Source organism: Sciurus vulgaris (genome assembly GCF_902686455.1).
Source record: "Sciurus vulgaris genome assembly, chromosome: 10".
In the NCBI taxonomy this organism is placed as follows: domain Eukaryota; kingdom Metazoa; phylum Chordata; class Mammalia; order Rodentia; family Sciuridae; genus Sciurus; species Sciurus vulgaris.
Genome location: NC_136470.1, coordinates 116,916,437 through 116,934,700, shown reverse-complemented (window position 1 = coordinate 116,934,700; position 18,264 = coordinate 116,916,437). Strand labels below are relative to the sequence as shown.

Below are 18,264 nucleotides of genomic sequence, written 5' to 3'. Positions count from 1 at the left end.
AACTGGTATTAAAAAAAAAAAAATTGCTATGTAGAAAAGGAGGATTATAGGGATTCTATATCCTATCTTCAAGTTTGGAGCACAATCTTTAAATTGTCATTATATTAAAAAAAAAAAAGTGGGGCAGGAGGCAAAAATGATGTTTATTTCCTTTCAATGGCAAAAGCTGTTATTTGGCAAAAGGAAAAATTGTTGGGGATTTGGAAAGTTAAGAGAGTTCACATTTGCTCATCTTTAAGATCAAGGAAGAAGTCTCATTTGGGGCCAGACAGACCTGTGCCATCTGAAGTTGAAAAGAAGATGAGAACTCGGTTTTCTTTTTTTAAAATCTGTTCCAGTTTTGAGACAAAAGGAAAACAAAGGAAAAACAGAAAGTCTAACACAGCAGCAGTTAAAGCCCTTCCACATCCTCTCTGCATCCTACTCTGACAGCCTAGCCCAATGGTCCTCAGATGCATCCTCACTATGAATGAGGGCACACATTTTTCCTTCAGAGAGAGGTCACTCCTGTCCAAACCAGTCCTTCTGCTACTAGCATCCTTACAATGAAGGGAAATACTTCTACTCCTTCTTCTCTCCCCTTACCCAAAGCACAGCTCACCGTATGTTTCTTCTCATGTGAGAGGGCTTCTGAGCTCTCTTCTTTTTGGGGTCCTCAGAGGCTAGGATCTTCCCTTGCGGGTGCTTAAGCTGCTCTGAAGGCTCAGACTGAGATGAGGTAGTTGAAGTGCACCGCGGCGGCTGCTGCCCATCTTCCCCCAGCTGGTCATGTTCAGTGCCACACATGCCTTCCAGGGATGGGTCTGAAAAAACAAGGGGGAAAAAGGTGGCTATAGTGGGTGGGAGAGAGAGTTGACACTCCTAGGTTCAAATCTCAGCTCAGCAACTTAATAGCTGGTAACCTAACACCAGTTAGATAGATCTATTAAATGAAGATGCCTACATCATTATTTTTAACACTGTGCAAACAGTGTACATGCCTAGAACCAAGCCTGGCCCAGAGCAGGATTACAAAAAAAGAAAGTTATCAGACTGATATTATTTATCAGAGTGAGAAGGCTTCAAGGCCTCAGAAAACTCAGAATGGCACAAAGCTGAGCAGCTGGGTTCCAAACACAGCTCACACTCACTTGTGTGACTCTAAGCAATTCACTTCATCTCTTGCCTGCCAACAGGGAGAATATTCCTTCTTTCCGTGTCTTAGAATTGTTCACCCATTCAACTCGTTGACCATTCAATGAGGGCATACATTATGGCAAGCACTATCTTAGATGCTTCAAGGAATATTTTAAAGACTTCTTCCTTTCAAAGATGTATGTTTTCTATTGATGGAGATAAGTCAGGTAGAGACAGATATAACATGGCAAGGTGTACTAAATATTACAGGAGGAGCAGGTCAACAGACCTAAAGAACTTAAAGATTTAAGGCATTTTTCAGCCAAAGCTAATTAGATAAACCAAGAAAAATCGTGTTATGGTAACAGGAATATAAAAGACTACTTTATGCAATAAGCACACAGGAATTATATGAGGTAAAATGCACAAGAGGCCTTGAAAGATTAGCAGAATGTCTAAAGGAAATACTTGATGGGAAAAAAGGAAGAGAATTCTGAATGATATTTGTTGCATCAAACACCAGCAAGGACAGGGGTCAGGATTAGGAGAGTCCATGCACACAGTCCCACTCCTCAGCCTGCTAAAGCAGCATTCTGCTAAATGGCCAGGCCTTGAGAGTCACATAAGCCATAAGCCTGTTCCCAAATCTGCCAGAACTCCCAACTACACAACCAAAAGGTCTTTCCCAAAGGTACCAGCAATCTGAAACTAGAACATAAATGCCAGAACCAAGATGCTCTTGGCAATGCCACTTGGTCCTTAGGTAGGAAGGACCAGAAGATTTTTGTTCATGACTCTGCATTTAACCAAACTACAGACCTTGTTTGGATTTCACCAATTTTCTACTGTTTTTATTTTTGTCATAGGATCCCAACCAGTACACTATGTTCCCTTTAGCTACCACTTCTCCTTAAACTGTGGCAGTTACTTAGCCTATTCTCATGACTTTAGTACTTCTTTAGAGTCAAAAACACCAGATGCTGGTCACATGTTTTTTAGAGTGTCCCTCTAGTTTGGGTTTGACTGATGTTTTCTCATGGGTTAGTTTGGGGTTATGACTTTTAGGGGAAGAATATCACAGAAGTGAAGTGCCCTTCTCATCACGTCTTATCAGGGGTACATGACATCAAAATGACTTACACACACCTTTATCATTTGGTAAATGTAGTATTTGCCAAGTTTCTCCACTATAAAATAATAACCTTTCCTTTTCTGTATTTTATTCATCAGAAGTCAATCACTATGCTCAGTCTACATTCAGGAGAAGAGAACTAATAAGCTCCATTTTCTGGAAGGGAGATTGTCAAGAAGAATTTCAGAATAAATACTAAAACCAAAAAAATATTTGGGGAGAGAAACTTTGAGGTTATGCAAATATCCTTTCTTAAGTTTTGTTTGTAATACCAAATTTCATATTTAATACTGAATTTAATATTGAACCCAGGGGTGCTTAACCACTGAACTACATCCCCACCCTTTATTTATTTTTATTTAGAAACAGGGTCTCATTGAGTTGCTAAGTGCCTTGCTAAGTTGCTAAGGCTGGCTTTGAACTCATAATCCTCCTGCCTTAGCCTCTCTGGGATTACAGGCATGTGCTGTGCCCAGCCTTTTATTTTTAATTCTGAAAGTAGATTGGGTGCAGGAGTGCATATTGGGGACTGAACCCAGGGGTGCTCTACCACTGAGCTACATACTCCAACCCTTTTTATTTTTGTTTTGAGACTGGGTCTCACCAACATTCTGTTACTGCTCACCTTCTATAACTTGGCATAGTCTTCTTGCCCTATTATCGTTCTAGGTTCCTTAAGGTCCCTTTAACATTGATGCCAAACTCCAGAATGGCATATAGTTGGAAACTAATGCTTTCCAAGAGATAACAGGCAGGGATTCAGTATGCACACTGGAGCCACACTGCTGGGGTTTGAATCCTAGTTCTGCTGCTTATAACTTTGTTAATAACAAAATGATGCCAGGCACAGTGGCACATGCCTGTAATCCCACAGACTTGGGAAGTTGAGATAAAAGAATAACAAGTTTGAGGAGAGCCCCAGCAATTTAGCAAGATCCTGTCTCAAAATAAAAAATAAAAAGGCCTGAGGATGTGGCTCAGTGGTAGAGCACCCCTGGATTCAATTCCCAGTACTGGGTGGGGGGTACAAGGGTGCCTAAATCCCTTGCAGTCTTGCCCAGTTAACATTCCCCTCCATTCAGGTTGGTCTCTAATTCCAGTTAAGAATATATAAGAGGCTAAGGAGTAGCTCCTTGGTAGAGTGTAAGGCCCTAGAACTACAAATAAAATAAAACATGGACATAAATAGCTCTCTTCTGGAAGATATTACTATTCAGACCCCGGTCTGCCTAACTCCATGGAACTTTATGCTCACATTGTTCAGTCTAATAGCACACAAAGCTCTGGGGCCTTCATCAGTCATATCAGGTGGCAAAATTTATTTTGTAGCAGAACTCAAACCTCAATTATATATCCTAAGCAAAGATCAGAAATATGAAAGCAAAAGGAAAGCAGAAATGACACAAACTGCATTTTATTATTTAAAAAATTAGTGTTTCTTATATACACATGTACACACTCCCCATAAGGTTATAGGCTGCATCTTCATTTTAAACCTCTCCATGTGAGATTACCACAGGCTAGCCACTACTGCCTCTCTGGTTGAATTCAGTTTAGCTGAACACGTATTTGAGTATTCATTATATACCAGGTCCTGAGACAAAGCACAATGGGATGGACCACGTAGGGAAAGATATATGCAGTGTAGTGAGTGTCTAAGAGCAACAATTACTTGAAGAAAGGACATACTAATCCAGACTGACATAGGACTAGGAATGGGGGTACTTCCTTAAGAACACTGAGATCTGTGATTAGTCTAACAGAATGGCAGGTAAAGTAGGAAAGAACACTCTAGAAAATACATGCATATAAGCAAAAGGCAAAGAGCCTTAAGATAGAATGGCTGGGAAAATACATGTAGTTCAATATTGGCTAAAGTAAGTGAGCAAGCAATGGAAGAATAGGCTTCCAACCCAATAATCATGTCCTCATCTCTTTTTAGGAGCTCCTTATGTGCCACCACACTCAGCTCTGCCTTTGTTTTTTGAAGACCAAATGGGAAATGCCAAGGAAGGAATCAGTTGAGGAATGCTCAGGATGGAACCTTGAAATACTACTAACATTGTAAGGCAGCTTGGGACCCGCGGCTGGCGGGTCCTCCCAGCCCGTGAAATTCCAATATCTGGGAGAACCTGTATGCCATCTTTTCTTCTTTTTCATTTTTCCACCCCAAGCGGACTTTATCCGTCTGCAAAAATAAAGTCTTTTGCGTGAGATCTGATGTCTGCGGAGCGTTTTTTCTGAGAGCTACTGGCGAGCCACAACTGAGCCAGCGACCCCTAACACAGTTCCCCTTTGGCAGACCATCGGTCAACAAGTGGAGGCGCCTCTGCCCGCTAGCAGGGAATATACCCCACCTGACGGCCACCACCCCTAGAGGGGCAGCTTTCTTGTGGAGCACTGCATTATCAAGTTCCTCCAAGACATCAGGCTACTGAAGGCTAGGAGGTGATATAATGGAAATCTACAGGGACACTATAAGCCAAAAGAGGAAATCTGCAAGATCTCAGAGTTCCACTGATACCCGACCAATATGAGAAAACAAGGAAAGAAAATGTCTCAAACAAACCTAGATGCTACATCAATAAAACCCAATGATAGCATGGCAGAAGAAATGTGAGAAGGGAGTTCAGAATGTACATAATTAAAACGACCATGGAAGCAAACAAGGAGATGAAAGAGCAAATGAAGGCTTTCAATGGTCGCACCAATCAACAGTTAAAAGAGCAAATGTGGGAGGCAAAAGATCATTTCAATAAAGAGAGTTACTAAAAAAAAACAAACAGAAATCCTTGAAATGAAGGAAACAATAAACCAAATTAAAAACTCCATAGAAAGCATAACCAATAGGATAGAACACCTGGAAGAGAGACCCTCAGACTCTGAAGACAAAATATTTAATCTTGAAAACAAAGTTGATCAAACAGAGAAGATGGTAAGAAATCATGAACAGAATCTACTAGAATTATGGGATATCATGAAAAGGCCAAATTTAAGAATTGTTGGCATTCAGGAAGGCACAGAGAAACAAACCAAAGGAATGAACAATCTATTCAATGAAATAATCAGAAAATATACCAATCTGAAGAATGAAATGGAAAACCAGATACAAGAGGCTTATACAAAATTACAACAGACCCACAAAAGGCACAATATAATGAAATTACCTAACATACAAAATAAAGACAGAATTTTACAGGCTGCGAGAGAAAAGAATCAAATTACATTCAGGGGGAAACCAATACGGATATCAGCAGATTTTTCAATCCAGACCTTAAAGGCTAGAAGGGCCTGGAACAACATTTTTCAAGCCCTGAAAGAAAACGGATGCCAACCAAGAAGCTTATACCCAGCAAAACTTACCTTCAGATTTGACGATGAAATAAGATCCTTTCATGATAAACAAAAGCTAAAAGAATTTACTAAAAGAAAGCCAGCATTACAGAACATTCTCAGCAAAATATTCCATGAGGAAGAGATGAAAAACAATAATGCAAATCAGCAAACGGAGGAACTATCCTAAAGGAATAGCCAAATAAAGGTAAAACCACGTCGTGTCAAAAAACAAAAATGAGCCAAATGACTGCGAATACAAGTCATATGTCAATAATAACCCTGAATGTTCTGAACCCATCAATCAAAAGACATAGACTGGGAGATTGGATTAAAATGAAAAAAATCCAACAATATGATGCCTGCAAGAACTCATCTCATAGAAAGAGATACTCACTGATTAAAGGTGAAAGGATGGGAAAAAACATACCATGCACATGGACTCAGCAAAAAAAGCCGTAGTATCCATCCTCATAACAGATAATGTGGACTTCAAGCCAAAGTTAGTCAGAAGTGATAAAGAAGAACATTTCACACTGCTTAAGGGAAGCATAAATCAGCAAAACATAACACTCATAAATATCAGACCCCAAACATTGGTTCATCCATATACATCAAACAAATCCTTCTCAATTCTAGAAATCAAATAGACCACAACACAATAATACTAGGTGATTTTAATACACCTCTGTCACCACTGGACAGAGCTTCCAAAAAAAAATTGAACAAAGAAACCACAGATCTCAATGACACAATCAATAATTTAGACTTAACAGACATATATAGAATATACCATCCAACAATGAGTGAATACACTTTCTTCTCAGCAGCACATGGATCCTTCTCTAAAACAGACCATATTTTATGCCATAAAGCTAATGTTAGCAAATACAAGAAGATAGAGATACTACCTTGTATTCTCTCAGATCATAATGGATGGAAATTAGAAATGACAGTATAAAAAACAGAAACTTCTCCAATACCTGGAGATTAAATAATATGCTATTGTATCATGAATGGATAACAGAAGACATCAGGAGGGAAATTAAAAAATTCTTAGAAGTAAATGAAAACAAAGACACATCATATCAAAATCTCAGGGACACTATGAAACCAATAATTAGAGGAAAATTTATTTCATGGAGTGCATTCAATAAAAGAAGGAAAAATCAACGAATAAAAGACCTAACACTACAGCTCAAAGCCCTAGAAAAAGAAGAACAGAGCAACACCAAAAATAATAAAAGACAGGAAATACTGAAAATCAGAGCTGAAATCAATGAAATTGAAACAAAAGACACAATAGAAAAATAAATAGTTGGTTCTTTGAAAAAATAAAATTGGTGAACCCTTAGCCACACTAACAAAGAGAAGGAGAAAGAAAACTAAAATTACTAAAATTCGGAATGAACAAGGAAATATCACTATAGACACGAGTGAAATACAAAACATAATTAGAAGCTATTTTGAAAATCTATACTCCAACAAAACAGAAAACCTCGAAGACATCAACAAGTTTCTAGAGAAATATGAATTACCTAAACTGAACCAGGCGGACATACACAATTTAAATAGATTAATTTCATGTAATGAAATAGGAGAAGTCATCAAAAGCCTACCAACAAAGAAAAGTCCGGGGCCAGATGGGTTCTCAGCCGAGTTCTACAAAACCTTTGAAGAACAGTTCATTCCAATACTCCTCAAATTATTCCATGAAATAGAAGAGGAGGGAACCCTCCCAAACTCATTCTATGAAGCCAATATCACCCTGATACCTAAACCAGACAGAGACACATCGAGGAAAGAAAATTTCAGACCAATATCCTTAATGAACATTGATGCAAAAATTCTCAACAAAATTTAGCAAATCGCATACAAAAATATATTTTAAAAGATACTACACGACAATCAAGTAGGTTTTATCCCAGAGATGCAAGGTTGGCTCAACATCCAGAAATCAATAAATGTCATTCACCCTATCAACAGACTTAAAGTCAAGAATCACATGATTATTTTGATAGCTGCAGAAAAAGTATTTGATAAAATACAGCATCCCTTCATGCTCAAAACACTAGAAAAAATAGGAATAGTAGGAACATTCCTTCACATTGTAAAGGCCATTTATGCTAAGCCCATGGCCAATATCATTCTAAATGGTGAAAAACTGAAAGCATTCCCCCTAAAAACTGGAACAAGGCAGGAATGTCCTCTTTCATCACTTCTAGTCAACATTGTCTTTGAGACTCTAGCCAGAGCAATTAGAAAGAACAAAGAAAGTAAAGGGATACAAATAGGAAAAGAAGAACTCAAACTATCCCTATTTGCTGATGACATGATTATATATGTAGAGGAACTGGGAAATTCCACCAGAAAGCTTTTAGAATTCATAAGTGAATTCAGTAAAGTAGCAGGTTATAAGATCAGTGTTCATAAATCTAATGCATTCTTATATATAAGTGATGAATCTTCAGAAAGAAAAGTTAGGAAAACTACCCTATTCACAATAGCCTCGAAAAAAATAAAGTACTTGGGAATCAATCTCACAAAAGAGGTGAAAGATCTCTACAATGAGAACTACAGAACACTAAAGAAAGAAATTAAAGAAAAACTTAGAAGATGGAAAGATCTTCCATGTTCTTGGATAGGCAGAATTAATGTTGTCAAAATGGCCATACTACCAAAAATGCTATACAGGTTCAATGCAATGCCAATTAAAATCCCAATGACATACCTCACGGAAACAGAGCAAGCAATCATGAAATTCATCTGGAAGAATAAGAAACCCAGAATGAATGAAACTAAACCCCTATCTCTCACCCTGCACAAAAATCAACTCAAAATGGATCAAGGACCTTGAAATCAGACCAGAGACCCTGCATCTTATAGAAGAAAATGTAGGTCCAAATCTGCACCTTGTTGGCTTAGGATCAGACTTCCTTAACAGGACTCCCATAGCACAAGAAATAAAAGCTAGAATCAACCACTGGGATATATTCAAACTAAAAAGCTTTCTCTCAGCAAAGGAAACTATCAGCAATGCGAAGAGAAAGCCTACAGAGTGGAAGAAAATCTTTGCCACTCATACTTCAGATAGAGCACTAATTTCCAGAATATATAAAGAATTCAAAAAACTCTACACCAAGAATACAAATAACCCAATCAACAAATGGGCTAAGGATATGAACAGACGCTTCACAGAAGAAGATCTACAAGCAATCAACAAACATATGAAAAAATGTTCACCATCTTTAGTAATAAGAAAAATGCAAATCAAAACTACACTAAGATTCCATCTCACCCCAATTAGAATGGCGATTATCAAGAATGCAAGCAATAATAGGTGTTGGAGAGGATGTGGGGAAAAAGGTACACTCATACATTACTGGTGTGGTTGCAAATTAGTGCAGCCACTCTGGAAAGCAGTGTGGAGATTCCTTAGAAAACTTGGAATGGACCTACCATTTGACCCAGCTATCCCACTCCTCGGCCTATACCCAAAGGACTTAAAATCAGCATACTACAGAGATACAGCCACATCAATGTTCATAGCTGCTCAATTAACAATAGCCAGATTTTGGAACCAACCTAGATGCCCTTCAATTGATGAATGGATAAAGAAACTGTGATTATATATATATATATATATATATATATATATATATATATATATACACACACACACACACAATGGAATATTACTCAGCTATAAAGAATAATAAAATTATGGCATTTGCAGGCAAATGGATGAAATTAGAGAATATCATGTTAAGTGAGATAAGCCAATTTCAAAAATCCAAAAGACGAATGATGTCACTGATAAGCGGATGATGACACATAATGGGGGGTGGGAGGAGGGCAAGAATGGAGGAAAGAGGGACTGTATAGAGGGAAAAGAGAGGTGGGAGGGGTGGGGGAAGGAAAAAAATAATGGAATGAATCAAACATCATTACTCTATGTAAATGTATGAATATGCAAATGGTATGATGTTACTCCATGTACAAACAGAAACAACATGTATCCCATTTGTTTACAATAAAAATAAATTTAAAAAAATAAAAAGAAAGAAATCCAGAATAGTTAAAGCAATCCTTAGCAGGAAGAATGAAACAGGGGGTATCACAATACCAGAACTTCAAGTATACTACAAAGCAATAGTAACAAAAACAGCATGGTATTGGTACCAAAATAGACAGGTAGATCAATGGTACAGAATAGAGGACATGGACACAAACCCAAATAAATACAATTTTCTCATACTAGACAATTGGGCCAAAAATATGCAATGGAGAAAAGATAGCCTCTTCAACAAATGGTACTGGGAAAACTGGAAATCCATATGCAACAGAATGAAACTAAACCCCTATTTCTCACCAGGCACAAAACTCAACTCAAAATGGATCAAGGACCTCAGAATCAGACCAGAGACCCTTCATTTTATAGAAGAAAAAGTAGGTCCAAATCCTCAACAGGTTGGCATAGGATCAGACTTCCTTAACAGGACTCCCATAGCACAAGAAATAAAAGCACGGATCAGTAACTGGGATAGATTCAAACTAAAAAGTTTTCTCTCAGCAAAGGAAACTATCAGCAATGTGAAGAGAGAGCCTACGGAGTGGGAGAAAATCTTTGCCATACATACTTCAGATAGAACACTAATTTCCAGAATATATAAAGAACTCAAAAAACTCTACACCAAGAATACAAATAATCCAATCAACAAATGGGCTAAGGAAATGAACAGACACTTCATAGAAGAAGATCTATAAGAAATCAACAGATATATGAAAAAATGTTCAATATGTCTAGTAATAAGAGAAATGCAAATCAAAACTACACTAAGATTCCATCTCACCCCAATTAGAATGGCGATCATCAAGAACACAAGGAACAATAGGTGTTGGAGAGGATGTGGGGGAAAAGGTACACTCATACATTGCTGGTGGGACTGCAAATTAGTGCAGCCACTCTGGAAAGCAGTGTGGAGATTCCTCAGAAAGCTTGGAATGGAAACACCATTTGACCCAGCTATCCCACTCCTTGGCCTATACCCAAAGGACTTAAAATCAGCATACTACAGAGATACAGCCATATCAATGTTCATAGCTGCTCAGTTCACAATAGCCAGATTATGGAACCAACGTAGATGTCCTTCAATTGATGAATGGATAAAGAAACTGTGGTATGTGTGCGTGTGTGTGCACACACAATGGAATATTACTCAGCCATAAAGAATATTAAAACTGTGGTATTTGCAGGCAAACGAATGAAATTGGAGAATATCATGCTAAGTGAGATAAGCCAATTTCAAAAAAACAAAGGACAAATGATCACACTGATAAGTGGATGATGACACATAATGGGGGGGCAGGAGGGGGGCAAGATTAGAGGAAGGAGGGACTATGTAGAGGGAAAAGAGGGGTGGGAAGGAAAAAATAATGGAATGAATCAAACACCATTACCCTATATAAATGTATGATTACACAAATGGTACGCCTTTACTTCATGTATAACCAGAGAAATACCATGTATCCCATTTGTTTACAATAAAAATAAATAAATATTAAAAAATTACATATAAGGAAAAAAATAAGTGTCAGATTGTCGGAATAATGGTTAGAAGTACCCAATAGTACTGGACTAGGAACAAAGATTACAGACTGTGTCTGTAGTGTGGACTATATGCCCTTATTGAGAGAAAAAAAAAAAAAAAAAAAGAAAAAAAAGGAATGCAGTGTAAACCTTGGCTTAAGGACAAGTTATACCTGCTAAGGAAGAAAGGTGCCACAGCTTGTGTATCCAGCTAGATATAAGAGCTAAGAGAAGCTGCACCTGCAGTTCAGGAGCAGAACACATGATATGGAGTCATGAGTCAATACCCAGTCCCACAAAAAATAAAAATAAAGACAAAAATAAATAAAGAACAGGGAAGCTTTAAAATAAGAGCTTCAAGTTAGACTAACTGCCTTCCCAATTCATTGCCCTCTTCCATCTGTCCTCTTTGATTTCCATCTGAAACACTACAGGAGGAAAGCTCAGTGATTCTGTTTTCCTTTAAAAGAATTCATTCTTTTCAGACACCCCAACTCCTCCAAAGAGTTAATTCATCCACAACATTTTTGTATTCCTCCTAACTCACAGCTAAAAATTCCTCTCTCCTAAAAAGAGAAGCCATCAAATGAGCAGCTAGATGGACAGCAGACTCCCAAGAAGGGGACAGCCATCACTATAGGCCACTTTTACCAACACTGCAGCTTGGCCTACAAACCAACCACACTTGAGGCTGGGTTGGCACACTTCAACTTAGTGTTTTACTGGTTCCTCTGAAATGGTTCTGATAATGACCTTTGACACTCTCCTGATCTTGCTTGTTTCTATTTCATAAGCATATTTGTTGAGCAACCATTTGGAGGTACAGCTGGAGGTAAGATTATAGAGTAGGCAGACAGTACGGAAATCAGAATATAGAGAGCAGGTCTTAAAGGTCAGGCCAAGGGGTTTAAAATTGATCAGTAGAAACTTGTTGCTGACTATTGTATTCCTTCTTTTGGATTCTGCAAGGCAAAGTGGGCTGCTCATGGGAAGGGAAAGAATAGAACCTGCTGAACGTTCAACATAACAGACAGATTCACTATCAAACATTCATTCCAAGTTATGAGGTCTGCTTTTGTGAACTCCTGTCTGTCATGGGGTTGGATGTAGCCAAGTGCAACAGCAATTTTAAAATGATCAAAGTATATATAATTCTTAAGCACACTTAGTTCAGACACAAATTCCCCCCTTTTGTCTATATAAGAAATATAAGTCTAAGCCAAATCCATTCCTTACTGCCCAGCATTCTTTGAAGGAATCCTCACCCTCTAGATTCAACAACTACCTTTTGCTTGTTAGAGTTTTAGTTTAAACATGTTCTAATATTTAAAGTTTATTGTCAATGTTTTACAAGTGCTTCACTGCTACTTCATGATGCTTATTATGAAGTTTCTGGATTTTGCATAATATTATAAGCCACACATTTAATGAACTATTCTTATTTTTTAAATTCTATAGTTAAATTTTCCCTAAGCCAAAATGTAACTTCACTATAGGCTCTTTTATACCTTCTGAATACTGAATCATTTATATTCACAATTTAAGCAAAATAATTTAATTTTCAAAAAATAACCCTCCCCAATTCTAGAATATAACCTATCTACTGAGAAAAAAGAGAAGTCCAGCAAATAAGTGATACGAAGTCAGGTATGGTGGCACATGCTTGCAATCTCATTTGACTTGGGAGGCTGAGGCAGGAAGATAGAACGTTCAAGGCCAGCCTCAAATTAGTGAGGCCCAAAGCTACTTAGTGAGACACTGTGTCAAAATAAAAATAAAAAGGGCTAGAAATGTGGCTCAGTGGTAAAGCACCCCTTGATTCAATCCCTAGTACTAAACAATAAATAAGTTAACAAGACTTGTTTTGACAGATAACAAATGTAAATTAGTATCGGCTTGGCTTAAAAGTCAATGACTACTACCACCCTAACTCAGGATCACAGTCAAGGCCTGGGTACAAATATTTTCTGAACTTTCTCCTTCACGTGAGCCAGTCATGAACAGCAATCACCAGTTACATAAACACCAAAGAACACTTACATAAGCTTCTTAGGAGTGAGTTATAAGCCACATCACAACTTTTACTAGGCAAACCAATGGGGGAGAAACTTCAACATTTCATTCAATGAGAGCATAAGGTACAAACACTTCCAGGGTCCTTCCTCTTTCTCTTCTTCTCTATAAAAAAGATTAGTGGACTCCAAGTCTCACCACATTTCCTGATGTGATGAGATAACAAATACCTTTGATGTATATGGCTAAAAACTACAACAATTTTTGTTTTGGCAGTACTGGGAATTGAATCTAGGGGTGCTTTACCACTGAACTATACACACAGCCCAGAACAAGAAGCTGAGAAGTCTATACTCCAAGGCAGATAACTGGTAATTCATATTCATAGCAGTGAATGTGAAACCTTTGGCGGTTTAGTCCCTAAGCCCTAAAGAGTATTTTGCCAGAGGCCCCAGAGATTCAAACATTCAGCAGAGACCACCATCAAGCCAGCAATAGGGGGTGTATAGATCAAATCTCATATACCCACTGACAGAATTCCAAAGGTCCGCCAAGACTAATTCCAACTACTAGAACTTCCAATTTACAACTCTGCACCACCCCCACTACAGGAATACACAATTTGTCAGCACTCCCCTAGTCTATCTCACCCTCCACTGGGTGTTTGGAAGCTCAGAGCTACCACAACCAGCTTTGCTTCCTAGCTACAAAAACTGGCAGCTAGGTGAGGAACACAAAGACATAGAACTTAACAACCCCTAGCCCTTGATCCAAGATTTACAGAGCCAAAAATAAACAGAAAGAATGAAAATTCATCTCTGCCAACAGTTTTGCCCACCGCAGTGGAAACAAGCCCCTTATTTCTCACTAAGCATTTTTTTTCTTTTTTTTTTCATCTTTTTTTCTTTCTTCTACATATTTGTATTTTACTCTTCTTTTAAAATTTCTTTCAAATATCTTTCCTTTTTTTTTTTTTTTTCTTTTTTTTTTTACATTTTTTTATCCTGCAAGGATTTTGTGAGTATATATGTGGGTATGTGTGGGGGGGAGTGTGTTCTCATTTTGAGGATAAGTTTGAAATAAACATACATATATTCATATAATTTACTTTCACTTCACAGTTGCTTTCTTCTGTATCTGTTTATTATTTAGCCTTGATTTGACTTAGGTAAGGTATAATTATATGTGGGTTTGAGTTGTTTAGATCTTACATTTGCTTGTTTGTATCTTTTTTTTTCTTCACTCTCTTTCCTAATAGCTGAATTTTCCTATTCTTTCTTCCTCTTTTATTTTTAATGACTTTTAATTTTTTTATTCCTTCTTCTTTACAGTCACCATCTGCTACCTATCTCCCTATCTCTCCTCTTTTCACTTTTTAAAAAAATATTTCAAACTTTTTCTTGACTTCCTACCCTATTTTTGCTTCACTTTCCCCTTCCTCTAAGAGTGGCTGGAAAGTGATTGAGACACTTCAATTCATAAAGTAAAGATAGTGCTGCCAAGCAATGCTCACAATTCAGTCAAGCAACAGTGAATCTCACCCCACACATAAACTAGCCCTACCTAAACCTCAACATTTCTTCAACACATTGAACTGGGGAGATAAAAACCACAAACCATTAACCAGGCCCCAAAAGGAACAACCAGAGCAGGACCTCAGGTCAGACCTGTGGACATCTACTCATACATCAAAAACAGAGAGAAGTTCCAGAATAAAAAAGGTAACCATGGCCAAAATGATATGTGTATAAAAGAGGAAGGGGAATCTATCTCAATTGATAAATACAAGACCTCTGAAAACAAGAGGAAATAGGAAAACAAACCTTTTCTCCAAAATCCACAATCCCCCAACAAATGATCCCACAGATATGGAAGTGATTGAGATTTCAGAAAGATAACAGAAAACTGATTATTAAAATGTTCAGTGGTGTATATATAACGTATCAAAATACATTCTACATCATGTGTAACTAAAAAGAACAAATAAAAAAATTTATTAACGTTCAATGAACTAAAAGAAGATCTAAGGACAGAAATGAGAGTAAATGCAGCAGGACGAAAGATCATTTCAATATAGAAATAGTGATATTAAAAAGAAACTAATTAGAATTCCTGAAAATGGAAGACACAAGGAATCAAATTAAAAATCCTCTAGAAAGATTAGATTGCATAGAAAATAAAACTTTAGGCCTTGAAGACAGGGTACGTAACCTTGAATACTCATTACACAACAAAGAGAAAAAAATAAAAGTATGCAATCAGACTAAGAACTCTAGAACAGCTTCAAGAGAACAAACCTAAGAGTCATTGGGAAAGAAGAGACCATGGAGTTACAGGCTAACACCACTAAGAACATTTTCAATGAGATAATAACAGAAAACTTTCCCATTATCAGAAATGAGACAGACATCCACATGTAAAAGGATATAAAGGACTACAAATAGACAAGATCAGAAGAGAACTTTCCAAGACACATCATAATCAAAATATTTAACATAAAAAAATAATATTATAAGTTATAAGAGAAAAATGTCAGGTCACATTTTGAGGTCCACCAATAAGGTTCACTTCTGACTTCTCAACTTAGACCCTATAATCAAGGAGGTCCAGGAATGAGATATTCCAAGGACTAAAAGAAAATAATTGCCAGCCAAACTGTTATATCCAGCAAAGCTCTTTTTCAAAATCAGTGGAGAAATTAAAACTCTCCATGACAAGTATAAACTCAAAGAATTCACGATCACCAAGCCAGCTTTACAAAAAATATTCAATGATAAACTGTGTACAGAGAAACCCAAAAACACAACTCGAAACTCCCAAATAGATGAATATCACTAGAAGAAGAACAAAAAATGAAAATCAAGACAGAATTAAATATAGTCAAACTACCAAAATGGCAGAAAACTATAAACACATGTTCATAATAACATTGAATGTAAATGGTCTCAATTTTCCAATTAAAACACATAGATTAGCAGAATGGATCCAAAAAACAAGATCTAGGGCTGGGGTTGTGGTTCAGTGGTAGAGTGCTTGCCTAGCATGTATAAGGCACTGGGTTTGATTCTCAATACCACATTAAATCAATCAATCATTAAAATAAAGATACCTTGTCCATCTACAACTGAAAAAAAATTTTTTTAAGCCAAGGTCCAACTAAATGATGTTTGCAAGAAACTCGTCTCATAGGCAAAGACTCCTACAAGTGGAAGATTAAAAGGTGGAAAAAAATATTCCATACAAATACAGTCTGAAAACAAGCAAGACTAGCTGTTCTCATATCTGGCTAAGCAGATTTCAACAAAAATTAATCAGAAGAGACAAAAAATGCCACTACATCCTGATAAAGGGAACAATCAAACAAGAAGATACAATGATAATGAATATATTTACCACAAATGTCAGTGCACCTAATTACATTAAAAAATACTTCTATACTTTAAATCTCAGATAGACACCAATACAATAATACTGGGTGATTTCAATATGTCATTATCACTAATAGATCATCCAAACATAAAATCAATAAAGACACTTCTGACCTAAATAATAATACTATAAATCAAAAGGACCTAACAGACATCTACAGAATACTGCATCCCCAAAATACCTGAATTGACCTTCTTAGCAGCTCACAGAACCTTTTCCAAAATAGACCATACTCTAGATTACAAGGTAAATCTTAGCAACTACAAAAAATTGGATATAGGGCTGGGGCTGTGGCTCAGTGGTAAAGAGCTTGCCTACCATGAGTAAACCCCTGGGTTCAATTCTTACCACCCTATAAATAAATAAATAGGTGTTGCATCCATCTACAATTAAATACATTTTTTAAAATACTTTTTTAGGGCTGGGGATATAGCTCAGTTGGTAGAGTGCTTGCCTCACAAGCACAAGGCCCTGGGTTCAAATCTCCAGCACTGCAAAAAAAATAAATAAACTTGTTTAGTCGTCAATGAAACTTTATTTTATTTATCCATTTGTATGTGGTACTAAGAATCAAACTCAGTGCCCCACACATGCCTGGCAAGCACTCTACCACTGAGCCACAACCCCAGCCCCATATATATATATATTTTTTAAGTGAATAGAATCCCATGTATCCTATCAGATCATAATGGAATAAAACTAGAAGTCAACAGCAAGAAAAATAATAAACCACATAAACACATGGAGACTGAATAATATTTTTTAATTTTTTTATTTGTTCTAATTAGTTACACATGACAACAGAATGTATTTCAAATCACTGTACACAAATGGAGCACAACTTCTCATTTCTCTGATTGTACACAATGCAGTCACACCATTCATGCAATCATACATGTACACAGGGTAATAATGTCTGACTCATTCACCATCCTTCCCACCCCCACACCCAACTTCTGCCCTCCCTTTATTCCCCTCTGTCCAATCCAAAGTTCCTCCACTCTTCCCTAGTCCCACCCCATTATGGATAAGCATTCACATATCAGGAAAAAAATTTGGTCTTTGGTTTTGGGGTTTGGCTTCTTTTGCTTAGCATGATATTCTCCAACTTCATCCAATTACCTGGAAATGACATAATTTCATTCTTCTTTATGGCTGAATAATATTCCATTGTGTATATATACTACATTTTCTTTATCCATTCATCTGTTGAAGGGCATTCCATATTTTAGCTATTGTGAATTGAGTTGCTATTAACATTGATGTGCCTGTGTCACTGTAGGATGCTGACTTTAAGTCCTTTGGGTATAAACTGAGGAGTGGGATAGCTGGGTCAAATGGTGGTTCCATTCCAAGTTTTTTAAGGAATCTTCATACTGCTTTCCAGAGTGGTTACAGCAATTTGCAGTCCCACCAGCAATGTCTGAATGTACCTTTTCCCCCACATCCTTGCCAACACTTATTATTGCTTGTATTCTTGATAATTGCCATTCTGATTGGAGTGATATGTTTTGATTTGCATTTCTCTAATGATGAACATTTTTTTCATATGTCTATTGATAGATTGTATATCTTCTTCTATGAAGTGTCTGTTCAGTTCCTTAGCCCATTTATTGATTGGGTTATTTGTTTTTATGGTGTAAAGTTTTTT

General features: G+C 37.1%; 1 protein-coding gene across 3 annotated transcripts in view; it reads right to left on the bottom strand.

Annotated features, from left to right (window-relative positions):
- The window catches only part of RAD54L2 (RAD54 like 2), a 152,499-nt gene that overhangs the window by 29,095 nt on the left and 105,140 nt on the right, over nucleotides 1–18,264 (bottom strand). For all 3 annotated transcript variants that reach the window (XM_079101045.1, XM_079101043.1, XM_079101044.1), the window contains exon 3: nucleotides 602–803. In XM_079101045.1, the coding sequence (XP_078957171.1) occupies nucleotides 602–803 (202 nt within the window). The remainder of the gene's footprint in view (nucleotides 1–601; nucleotides 804–18,264) is intronic.